Consider the following 13,286-nt stretch of genomic DNA (forward strand, 5'->3'; position numbering starts at 1 on the left):
TTTTCCACCAGCTTTTTGGTGTCAACTCAGTCATAAATCACTAGTTTTAATGAAACTTTCAGGAAATTATCATCTGATGAACATCTACAACTGATTGACTTTTGGAGCCAACCCAATTCAAGATGGCTACCACAGCTAACTCACTTTATATTAAAAAATGGCTGCAATTCAGTAAATTTTACAAATATTGTGCTAAAACGTGGTGTGGTTGTAGCTGATAGTCATTCACAAAACCTACTCCGAGTGCAACTCATTTTGCAAGATCTACGCTTAAAACTTTACCATTAACTGTTAAAGACAATCCTGTGTGTCTGTTAGCAAAATATCTCATGAACCCCCGGACGGAATCTAATGAAACTTTCAGAAAGTCATCACTGGATGTAAATCTACAACTGATTAGCTTTTGGAGTCAATCCAATTCAAGATGGCCCCTACAGCTAACCAACATTAGCCGACACGAAAGTGGCTATAACTCAAGAAGTTTTGCATATATTGAGCTAAAACATGAGGTGGTAGTAGCTGAGAGTCATTCACAACACATGCTTTGAGCGTGACGTCGATTAAGATTGTGCAGAACATTTTCAAGGTTTGCCTAAACCTTAGTTGTGCAAAAAACAGTAAATATTAGCACTCCTGATCGTTTCCTAGTTGTTCGTTCACGCTAATTTTGACCCCGTCTGGTCGCAGTCAGTGAAAATATTCAGGAATTATCGTAACAGAGCTACACGGTGGTGGTGGGTATTTCTTGGACAGTATCGTGCTGATGTGGCTCAGAGTTCAGCTGGGGCTGATGAGGGGAGGGTCTGTGAGGCAATCCGGGAGGTATTTTGCACAAAGTGTCTGTGTTTTGACAACATTTGTGTCCAATTTTACAAATGCACTTTGTCGTTGAAAGTTTATCGGCCATGTTTGTCCACGCACACACACATATATATGTATGCGCCACAAACATAAACCACTAAAAATCCGACTGTTGCATTCTTCAAATGTCAATTTATGGGCGTCAAAAAACTACAAATAAACAAGAAATGTGCTCCGACGATGCAAAGACGTGTCACTGATATATTCCAAGAAATGACATCCACCTCTTGCCCCTGATAACACTTGGGATCAAACATTTGTGTGAAATAACTAAGAAACAAACAAGTTTGGTTGCATAGACAATGGCAGCTGAGCCAGACTTCTTCTCTGATTTGTCTACAGTGGGTCCAGTTGGCACATGTAAGTAAACACCGCGTGACTCATCTATTCTGATGAGCTTTATATTTGTTTTTAATCACGGTCTGAACTCGTTCAGTGTCTTTAAGTTGTCCTAAGAGGTAGTTCTCACGGCTTTTTGACCTTCTGGAGTTCTTTTTATTTTTAGTTGTTGTCGCCTTTTGATCCCCCTCCCTTTTTTTTGAGCAGATCCTGCTTCAGTAATTGAAGCTGGGGTTCAGACTCTGGGGAGGCCGGGCCGCGACAGTGTTCCTTTGTGTGTCGTCTCTATTCAGGAGCGCTTTTACTGCCGTCTGCTCGGGGGGACGTGGTGGTGCTGGAAAACGAAACGACGCTTTACAGATAGTGTCGCTTAATGGGTTCAAACCTGGTGATGCTTTTTTTTGAGTAAATGTTGCCATCAAGTTTATTCAAATCTCCAACACTATGAGGTGAAATGTAGGTAAAAACAATGACAGAGACTAAATGATGATTTATGCATCAACAATTTGACCCATAAATCTTAAATTTGGATGCATGATCCCATTAAACTTGTCGTCACAGATTTTCAGCCCAGTTTGTGTCTAGTTTGAAGGACCCTCATTTCTCTGTTTCCCTTCTCTTAAAAGTAGCTTTTGATGGTTTCTTTGTGCAGAAACACACTGGTATGCTCATCAAACTGTGGTATTTCTGGCATATTTTATAGTTTCAGCTCAAATCTATAAACAAATTATGTTTTGCGGAAGCCTGCCAGTAAAGTGCCTTAAGATAGAATTTCTAATCAATGATTTCTAAAACATGCGTGATGTCTTGATACAGATTCTGTTCTTTTCTCAGAAAAAAGTCCTTTTATTTTTAAATAATTCAGGTGTTAAGTGGCTCAACAAACAAAGAAAAGAAAAACCACCACTAACTAGCAGAGCTGTTGCTTCAGACCATTTTTAAACATTAATAAAAAAGTTAATATGTTTGAAAGTAAAATGGTTAAAAATTACGATGAGTGTCTCTGCATGTTTTATAAGCTCATGATCAATAAAACAAACTGGTCAGCACAGCTTTAGCCTTTTGAGTTTCAGGCAAAATAGCTAAAACTACCAAATAATAATTAAATTTCTGACAGTACTGAGTTAATTACTGACTTTTTCACTTATGAGGGGGGGATTTCCATTTATGTATCTTTAGTAATAAGTTACAAATGTGCTTTGTAGAAATGTGATGCAGAAGAATTGTATCTTTAGGCTCATTAAAGATGGATATCAGCAGGTTAGGCTGGCCTCATGTTGTGTCACTTCCTGTTTTAACAATTAGCTGTAAATGTTTGGGAGCTGAGAAGACCAGCTGTGAAGCCACCCCCACCGAGGACGTTACAGCGTGTAGTTCTTTGTTTGTCACAGTTACCTGAGATGGTGCACGGCTCAATTATAAATTCATCCACTTCTGATGCTGGCTGCATCTGGATCTAGGAAGTTTTACTTGACCTGGTTGGAAGCAGTTCAGGGCTTTGCCTGTTGTGTTTTTCCGTGACGGGTCTGGACAGTTTACGTGTAGAAAGTGGCTTAAAGTTGTCTTGCTGAAATAAGCAACATGCTGTCCGAAGAACACTTTCTGGTTCGATCTAAAATAACAACGTGATGTTTTTCAGACTACAGGACAGATTTCTTGTTATCGCACTGTAAACAGGCATATTCAGAAAGAAGAAATTCCTAAATCTTTACCTGCTTCTCCTTTCTGGGTCACGGGGAGCTGGTGCCTGTCTCCAGCAGTCACTGCGCGAGAGACGGGGGACAACCTGGACAGGTGTCCAGTCCATCACAGGGACACATAGAGACAAATGAGACAGTTCACTTAAGATGCATGTTTCTGGTCTGTGGGAGGAAACCGGAGAAAACCCAGGTGAGCACAGGGAGAACATGTAAACTCCACCCAGTAAGGCCCCGGGGTCGGGAAGCGAACCTGTGACCTTCCTGCTGAGAGGTATCTGCGTTTTAACCTATACATCCTGATGTTTTAACTAATAATTGTGCGTGTAGTGATGGGCTGTGTTCACTGAATCCCATGCGGTAGTTTTCCAACTATTTGGGCTCCAAAGATCACATTTATTTAGTCCTTCTCTCAAATAGTTTCTGAATCTTTTACTTTAATTACATACTGTAGATGATAAAACTCTCAGTTTGGTGTAGTTATTCTTAACTGTTTACACTCACAACCTTTCACAGACATATTTCTATCCTTTTAGCTCCCAATCTAAACCCATTTACAGTTATAATCTTCAGTATGTTTTTGTCTCTGCCTCATATTTCTGGCTGTATTTTAAAGAAGCAGCACGTCATGTGTTATACTGCTTTCTGCTTTAGTGTTTGCAGAGAAGAAACAGTGGAAGCTGTTATTACGGGCTCTGTCCTCCCTGAGTTTCAGTCTGAAACATTGTGTTGTTTTTCTCCATGGTGAAAAACTTTGCCTGAATCGTCACGCTCCTGAAGAGTTTCCTCTTTTTCTGTATGAATCTTTTTTTTAAAACCTCGTCTCACTTCTGCAGGCTCCGACCAGAATCTTTGCTTTTATTTATTTTTGCCAAACAGGAGCCATAATTTCTAGTTGATGCTTTTTTTTTGTTTTTCTCACACTGATTTTTTTTCTTTCCATCCCGGGCTGAATGTGTTATTAGAAACGAGGCTTTCCCAGTTTCAATCCGTTGAACGCTCACCTGCTCCCATATAGCAGCTGTGACATCAGCAAAGTGCAACAGAGATAAAAGTGTGCACCACTTCTATGGGCTGTCCTTTGCCCTGAAACGTGTTCATCACACAGAACACACCTTGTTTGATAGGTTTCTGATAGCACACACTCTGACTGCATGTTCAGTGCTGCTCCTGAGGGTGTGTCTCCTCAATCAGCTAATCTCTTATCCACACACACAAACACACTCGCAAAACTGCACAGACTGCGTGTTTCCGTGTGCTCCTTCCCCAGCTCGGTCAAACGCGCTTCTCTCGGCGTGGCTCAAGTGTGAAATGAGAGCAGTGGGAGGAGTCTGCGTGCAGCTTCGTGGATGTGGCACATATTGTGAAACGCCGGCGAGAGCATCTTCATGCACGGATAAGTTCCGATAACAAACACCAGCAGGTAGAAAGACGCAGAAATGCAGGGTGCGGCTGCTCCAAGGAATGTGCTTAAGGCATCTCACCACACCCAATCTGCTTCTCCTTCACCCCCAACCCCCCCTCTTTTTTTTTTCTTTTTTCGCCCTTCCTCCATCACTCAGTCTCCTCCCTCTCTGAGTCACCTGGCAGCCTTTCAGCAGGTATGCAAACCCGGCGCAGGAACAAAACGCTGGCAGGCACACCTGGCTGAGGAGCTCCTGCCACGAATTGGAAAAAAAAAAAAAAAAAGGCTTCATCAACGACGTCGTTGCTGGAGTTTATGTGGGGGTTTCTTTGAAAATTTCAAAACAAGCTCCTGCATAAACTGTAGCCATAAAATGGGTCAGACTCTGGACTGTGGCTGAAAGGCTTTATTTGTATGTCAACATTAAAACCAGGGGTGGCTGACGTTTCTGATGTTGACCACAGAAACATTAAAATATACATGAAGTTAACAAACCTAGAATTATAAGATAATCACGTTTCTCAAAAGCTAAAAAAGGCAAAAAAAATGAGGGAAAACATTAATTTTTGCTGTTTTGGATGCTTGTTTTGCTGCCTAAGTGACTTCTATTGTGCAACCACCAACAGGAAAGTTGTTGATGTGGGAGATCTTGATGTTTCTTTTCAAAGCCTGAGTAATCCCCGTGATAAGACCCCGGTGGAGCTGAGGAGGAGACGGTGAGGACAGCTGCAGGTGCAGACTGGAGAGCGGGGAGGAGGAAGATTTTCTTACCTTGATCAAATAAAACGGACGGGTTCGGAGCATCCAAACCCAGCTGCAGACCTCATCGCCTTCACGTGCAGCTTTCAGAAGCTCAACCGGACAAAGAGGAGGAGGAGGAGGCCCACATTATCAGCCTGTCGACCCTGAGCTCCAGTTATCAAGCTGCTCCGTTTGATAAAACAATGCTCATTTTCCCCACCTGAGCTTTAAACGTATCACCTCAGAGTGTAAAGAGATGTCTTAATATTTGCACCACTCCTCTAGTCTCTCTCCAGCAATTTGTCAACTGTTTTTTCCCCCCATTTATTTACTTTTTTTCCTCTAATTTCTAAAGCAGCAACAACATTTTTCTTTGAAGACTAATAAATTATTAATCATTTCATATCATCACTGAGCTGACTTGCTGTACTTTAACCTTTGGACTTTGCAGCACAGTTAGAGTTAATATTCTTTGCATTTAACTAAAATTAGAAGCAATTTACAAGTGAACCATGCTCTTGTAAATTAAATTGTTGTATTCAAATCGACAAGTTGAATGAACAAAACGAAGAACACGACTTACCAAAAAACTTACAGCTGGCTTGTTAAAGAAACATCAACAATTTATCAAACGTCTTAACTGACTTTTTTCTGTGAAGCGGCGAAGAGAAGATTTAAATGAAATAAAAAGGCCTTTCTAAGCAGACTCAAATAATTGTTGGCCTTTATTTAAAGGCACCACCTTTCTCTCTCTACTATAAAATGCTATTAAAAAAAGGATACAAATCTTAAATTAGCTTTTAATAGCGCAGCGTTTGCAAATGTCTCACACGATGATGGAAAACAAATGCAAAATAGAGAGAACGGGATTGAGCTGAGAGAGAGTTTTTAAAACTAAAAGAAGCAGAACACAAGCTAAAGGCTAAAGGAGCAAAACACTAGTGATGAGCTAAAACCGGCAAAATACTAACTGAAAGCTAAATGTAGCTAAATGCTAGTTAAATGCTGAAAGTATCAAAACAGCAGCTAAAAACTAGAAGTAATTGAAGGAGACAAAAATAGAACAGGTTTGCTGAAGCGGATTTAAAAGAGAACAATGTTTTCTAAGAAACTGAAGCGATCTCCAGGTATTTCTATGGGGCAAGTGTTTGTAAATAAAAGGTAAATATCATGAAAAGTATAAAAGTTACACAAACCAAAGGTCGCAGCACCCACGAGGCTAAATGAGCATCTCTGTTAAAGAGGGAAAAAGAAAGAAATGAGACATTTGGTCCAAAGAAACAGGGTGGGTCTGCTCTAAATTACAAGCCTGCTCTTATTCCCCAACCACCTTTTCATTTCACTCCACGACCATAACTGTTCTGGCTTTTGTTCTAAGGTTTTGGTATCAACAAAAAACAAAAGAACAACTTGTAAATGTGGGTCAGCGGCACAAAGAGGACACTCAGTCAGTGTCCCGTCTCTGTGAGATCTCCCAGCATGCTTTTCTCACGCTGTAATGTCACACCTGAGTATAAGGTGACTCTCTGGAGCTTCGGGCTTTGAGGTCATCTTTGCACCACAGTGCTGGGAGGCATGGCACACACACACACACACATCTTTAGCAGCACCGTACAGTAAAGCAGGCTGTGTAAGAAGGGTTGTGCTGCGTTTCTGTGAAGTACAACCTCACTTGGCATCTCATTAGTGACATGACTCTTTATTATCATCACAGCATCTACATGTCAGCTTCTTCAGTCGTGCCAGAGACACGTAACCCTGACGGTTCTATTTGTAATTCAGAAATCTGATTCTTCTCTGCTGAAGCATCTAATTCGACAAACAATCCCTGTCAAGTACTTCCAAATGAGCGTCTTATGACCCTGCATGTGTGTGTTGTCACATAAATGTGTGTGTTTCTGCTTTAAACAGATCTGGACGCCTGATGAAGACGCTCTGGTGACTGTTAGATATGTCTTCTTTAGCTGCAGGTGAGGCAGAAGTCCCCTGGGAGCGTGCATGTCTTCTTACAGGAAGGATTCGAGCGAGTGAGAAAAACAACAAGTGACGCGGGAGTCGTCGCCGCCGCATACCTCGGCCAGGTGTTGTCACTTTGATGCGATGATTGTGCTGCTTCTCTGAGGAAATCTTGATGGTTATTGGAAAACACAAGACCTACCACACACACACAAAGTGTGACTGATGACGCTCTGATGCAGTGACAACTGCTGAAAGTGGAAATGATAAAAGCACAGAACAAAGAATCTCCATCTGTGTTTTTTTTTTTTTCAGGTCGGCTGAAGTGGAACCCAGGTGATCTCTTAACTTTTGGGACTTTCTCCTCAGCCCTGCCAGGCGAGAAGGCGAGAGAGAGCCTCACCCCCTGGACTTCTCTTGGTTCTCGCAGGCGGCGCAAACGTTAATCATCGGGTTGAGGTTGAAAGTGCCGGAGCATGTCGTGGCTTGAAAAGCGCTTCGGCTTTGCAGCTTCAGGACTTCAAGTGATCGCAAAGTTCCTTCCAAGCAGGCACAGATTAGCGTTTGCACCAGAGACTTCTTTTCTTCCACAGATCATTAAATACGGGCTGTAAATCGAAGCTTCTGATCAGTAGACGGACGCTGATAAAGGTCTAAGCAAGCAACAAACGCAAAGACAGCTTTCTGAGTTCAAAGTCAGACGAATGATGACAGACAAAGATTTTTACACAGGATCCAACTGATAATCACCATTTTGCACGCCCCGGTTCACATGTACGACATGCAGCTAACTTTAGTTTTTATTTGTAAATGGTTGACAGCCTCGTGCCTGGCAGGCATGTTGCAAAACACATTTAGGCCTTTTTTAAAACTTTTATGATAAGTTTGCAGACGTCGTCGACACGCTTAATGGAAACACAGCAACCCTGTCCTGACCTGAGAGGGCTGCATTTACCCCTAGCCTCCCAGCAGAAACACAAACATCACTGACCTTCCAGTAAAAATCTGAGGTCTATTTTAGTCCAAAAGAGGCGAGAACTGCTGCTGAAAGGCAGCGCTGGCTGCAGGTCGAACGAAGCTGAACTTTAGAAATCAAGGCAGCTAGCTGATGGCCGACATACAGTACCGGACTTATACGTATTTTCATTTAACAGAATATAACAATTGCTTTACTTGAACACATATTTAACAACTCTTAGAAGAACTCATACACTTAAAAATAATTTAAAAAAAAGCTAAATCCTGGACTTTAGTGAGCTTATTAATGCAGCTCAGGCATGATTAATTTTTATTAAAGTGGTCAATATCATCTGACTCAAACGTTTCATTATTATTATTATTAACAGTTTTATTTTATAGAACTTTGAACAAGTAGGATTATATATTATTTGTTAGAAGAAAAAGAAGAAACATAATAATGCATATAAATGTTTTGTGAGGATGTATTTTAACAAACTGTGTGACTCAAAACATCTCAGATGATTTATTTCATCATTTATTGTAACTAATAGCTGAAATAACTTACTAGAAATTATTATGGCACTTCATGTTTCTTCTTTGAAATACAAATCCCAGCAGATGCCTCCCTCTAAAAAAGAAATATTGTCTTTTTTTCACCTTTCAGAAGCTCAGCTGTACAAACACTGAAAGATGAGGTCCCTTTTTGTTGTTGTTTTGCAGCGCCCTCTCCTGGACAGAGCCTGCACGTGTTGTTGTTGTTTAGTTTAGTTTTTTTTTTCTGAAATAGAAACTTTTATGTTTGGAAAGCGAAATGGAAACTCACTTACTTAGTAAATAAACACAGTCAGTGACATGTGGGCCCTGGAATTCTGTGAGGAAGTAAAAAGATTGAAGGACAAAAAAAAAGAAGAGATTTTTTATCTATTTGGAAATCCCAGAATGATGAAGTGTTTTGTTGTTTGTTTTTGTTTTGTTTTGTTTTGTTTTGTTTTGTTTTGTTTTGTTTTGTTTTGTTTTGTTTTGTTTTGTTTTGTTTTGTTTTGTTTTGTTTTGTTTTGTTTTGTTTTGTTTTGTTTTGTTTTGTTTTGTTTTGTTTTGTTTTGTTTTGTTTTGTTTTGTTTTGTATGGGTACGTGGTGGAGGGGGGGGGTGTTATCTCGTGGAGAAAATTTTAATTTAGAAGTAATCAGTCGCTGTATGACCTATTAACATGTATTTATTGAGTTTATTTAATGTCATGATGGTTCTGGACTTTTTGATTTTTTTCCTCTGAGATCAGCCTCAGTGTCTGACTACTAACCTCATATTAGGAAAAATAAAGCTTCACATGTTGCTCCTTCTCACTCTCAGTAAACAGGTGAGACGTACCTGGCTGCCTCGGGTTGGTGACGGTGCGTCAGGTGCGTCTGACTCGATGACTCCGTTTCGTTTCTCGGAGACGGAAAGCAAAAACAAAGTTAGGTTTCTGTTTCCTGGCTGTCAGCTGCTTCTGTTCAGACTATAAAGCTGGAGTGGGTCTGCGGAGCTGCGTTTTGCGATCCGAACAGTTTCGTCTCGACGTTTCTTCCACCTTCAGGAGCGTGAAGCAGCATGAGCAGACCCACAGGTAAACCCCACATCCTTTTAAATGTTGTTTTATCATTCAGGCCGAGTCTGAAATCCAAGTGAGAGGAGGTGGCGGGGACTAGTTATCCATCAGGATATTTTAGGTTCATTTTCTACATCCATTATTTGTATCCTAAACGATTTTAATTAAAGTTAGGAGCTTTTAGATGAAGGAAAGGACAGTTTACTTAAAATAAACTTATAACTAAAACAGTTAGGTAGACTCGGGTAATAAAAATATCTATGATACTACTAATATTGACAGCTTTTCTGATTATTCAACCTAGCAGGTTAATAGTTAATGTAACTTTTATGTTGTTTTGTTTTTTGTTGTTTTTTTTTTTTCAAATGTAAAAACAGTTTATAAATGTTTATCAGTCAGGTTTTGGTTTATTCTTTTGTTTTCTGAACAAAGTGCAATAATATAGTTCAGCCTTCAAACATAGATTAATATATATAAGTACGTTATCAGTGAAATTAATTGATATTAAATGGAGTTTGTTATAAACTGTTGGTTTAAACAGTAATAAACAGTGTTTATTACTGTGAGGACAGAACATTCAGTTGAGTATTTTAGTTCATTTATTGAGTTTCAGATGTTGTTTATTTAATATCATGATGGCACTGGACTTTTTGAGTTTTCCCAAAACAGTATTTATCTTTTTTTTAATTACTTAGCACATCTGTTTGTGTTTGCAAGGCAGAACTTTGTGTAAATTGCACCACCGTGTGGTCAGAGGATGATATATAACTATTTCTATAATTTTATTGCTTGGTTGGCAAAGAATCTTGCTCTTTAAAATAGAATTTATATCGTTTTTAACAATGACTCAATAGTAAAACAGCATGTGAATTTATGTTAACATCACATAGGTTTAATGATAAATTTGATCTATTTTTCATCATTGAATTAGCATTTTTCAAGACAGCAAATACTATTTAAATGCAATATTAGACTTAGTTGTTGTAGATGAGGTTTTACCATCACATGTCGTGAAAACATTTAAGAAGCATCTTGAGGTTAACTTTTCGGGGTTGGAAAACAAGTTTTTTTAGCGTTAACATTTATAAACACACCTCTGGGTGTGTGTTTTTAGTGTGAACCTGTGTGTTGGTGTCATCCCTGCAGAGTCCATATAAACTTATAAACTTTTTTACTGTTTTTGTTAGCTGTCAAACTGCATTTCCTTTGTTCTCCTCTTAAAGACTGGATTCCATCCTTGTGGTTGGACACATTTGATGAGCTTCTGTATGACGACAATGAGCTGGATTACGGAGACGAATGGACACTCAACTTTAACTACAGACAGACAGACACAGTCACACATGACGAGAGGAAGAGAGGCTGGAAAGTCTACTCCCACTGTGCTTATGGAAAGTATGTACGGATTTGTCAAGTAACTAACATCAACATAAACCCATTTTCTTATTGTGCCAACAACAGACAGACAGACATAATATTTCTCTATGGTTGTATTGATCTCAGGCTATATTGCAAGATGTCACACTCAGAGTACGTGTTGTCAATGAATCTCAGCTGCTACCACCTCATGTTTTATTTTAAAAACGAGAAAAAACTAGTTCGAAGTATAGCTAGTCGTCTGAAAATGTGTCTGATGTTGGCTTCTCTGATCTCGTCTCCCCTCACAGCTTTCAGTGTGCAACTTGCCGTAAGACCTGGCCTTCGGCTCGGGTGGTGGTGTTGTTCCGGTACCGGCTGCGGAAAGGCCGTGGGACAGTCCTTATGCGGCCCTTTGGTCAGACCTGCCGTCGCTGCCAGGAGGATGAGTTTGACCTCCCCGGCTTCACCAAGAAAGAAGTGGAACACGCTTTGCTCCGGCTGTTTTCCAAAATCAAGAAGAATTGCTACCATGAGGAGGAGGAGGACCACTCGTCCACATGCTCTACCAAAGTGAGGACCAAACCCCACGAGAAAACGCTGTGTGAGGCCTGTGTCCTGGGGATTTGCTGTACAGATGATGAGTGACAAGGTGTGTGTGTGTGTGTGTGTGTGTGTGTGTGTGTGTGTGTGAGAGAGAGAGAGAGAGAGAGAGAGAGAGAGAGAGATTTCTTCTGTACGCAGCCTTTTTCTCAGTATTTTGAGGACCATCGTGTCTTTATGTTTTCCAGATAAATGTAATAAATTGTATTATATAATTGAAAACAAGAGTCAAATGTCACAATATAAATATATATTTGAATTGTATTTTTCTGGTATTAGTACACTTTAAAGATGTAGCTAAGGATTGTTTTTTTTGTAATAATTATGGATTGATTGAGTGTGATTCACAGCTCATGGAATGGGCACTTATGCATTTATTGTACCTGTAAATATTTATCTGAATTTTAAAATGCTCTTTACTTTTTATTAAACTGTACACAATAAGTTGTACAAACATGTATGCACTTTTTTTTTCCTTTTTCCTTGCTATTTGTTCATTGAACTTGAAGAATATTGTGGGAACAATGCCACTTGCTACAATCTCTTAATACAAAAGTGGTTATAAAACCATCTGCTGTTCTCTTGTTCTTAAATTTATTTTCATAAATAAACATTGCATTCCTTATCCTGCTAAAACAGCAAAAAGAAAGTGCTTCCTTAAAAATATGCGTCTGTATGGAGGTGCAATATCGGATAAATAAAACCAATGTTAACTTAGTTTTTTGTTTTACCCTAAATTTTTCCCACAATTCTTTTTTACAATCAAAAAACAAAATGTTTCTATTTTTTTATTCCTAAACTTGAAGAAGAAAATCAACACCTACAAAAGACTTCAGAAAAGGTCAGGTATCAAAAATTACTTGGGTTACTTTATAGACAGACTCTTGTCCATCTCATAGTGTGATTTATGTTGATTAAATGAAGGCATCTACCCTGTCATTGATGAGAAGTGAAATTTGTGATTTAATTTTTTTAATTTTAAGCTCACAAGGTAAAAAACAAAGTCTAATTTTCCACCTCTTTGCTAGTTTTTTAACAAAATTAGAAATCTGTGCACATTGTTTCCTAAACTGAGGGATGGATGTCCCATATCATTACTTTTGTATTTTTGTAACCTTTTTGACATTTTCTTAAATGATTTGTTTTGTTTATTTTCTAAGAGAAAACTCATTGAGGTTAAAAATTTCATTTACAAGCGTGTCCTGGCAACAAAACACAAAGTTTCATAAAACAAAATTTAACAGCAATAACTGTAAAACATAACAATATAAAACATAAAATTTCTTCCCTCAAAAAGGATGCATCTTTACCTGACCAAAGAATATCTATTCATGTCAGATAAAACACTTAATAACAAGTAACCATTAAATAACCAAACATCTTCATTAAAACAGGAATACTCAATACATGACCATGAATATATCTATTCATATCAGATAAAACACGACCTGATTACTTATGTACTTAGATATGGAAGTGCTTACGTAATTAAGTACATATTTCATAATGTAATGATAGATAGATAGATAGATAGATAGATAGATAGATAGATAGATAGATAGATAGATAGATAGATAGATAGATAGATAGATAGATAGATAGATAGAAAACGTAGAACACTGTAACATTTGATAATAAATAATAAGAAAAATTGGTAAAACTAATGAAGGTGACAGATAAAGTTCCTTCATTGTTCTTTGTGAAAGGTTCCGAAGTTTGGTAAAGTTTTTAGGTATCTGTTTTTGTGTAAGAAGAACTTTCCGAAGATAATAAATTTATTG

The 13,286-nt window shown here is 38.7% G+C and overlaps 1 protein-coding gene across 1 annotated transcript; it reads left to right on the forward strand.

The window, feature by feature from the left end:
• The first annotated feature begins 9,407 nt into the window (after positions 1 to 9,407).
• LOC108239642 (receptor-transporting protein 3) lies at positions 9,408 to 11,965 on the forward strand. Its single transcript, XM_017422474.3, has 3 exons — positions 9,408 to 9,564; positions 10,770 to 10,941; positions 11,214 to 11,965. The coding sequence occupies exons 1-3, from the start codon at positions 9,549 to 9,551 to the stop codon at positions 11,548 to 11,550; spliced, it is 525 nt and encodes a 174-aa protein (XP_017277963.1). The 5' UTR covers positions 9,408 to 9,548; the 3' UTR covers positions 11,551 to 11,965.
• Positions 11,966 to 13,286: the final 1,321 nt, after the last annotated feature.

The sequence above is a fragment of the Kryptolebias marmoratus genome, linkage group LG5, assembly GCF_001649575.2.
Source record: "Kryptolebias marmoratus isolate JLee-2015 linkage group LG5, ASM164957v2, whole genome shotgun sequence".
NCBI classification, from domain to species: domain Eukaryota; kingdom Metazoa; phylum Chordata; class Actinopteri; order Cyprinodontiformes; family Rivulidae; genus Kryptolebias; species Kryptolebias marmoratus.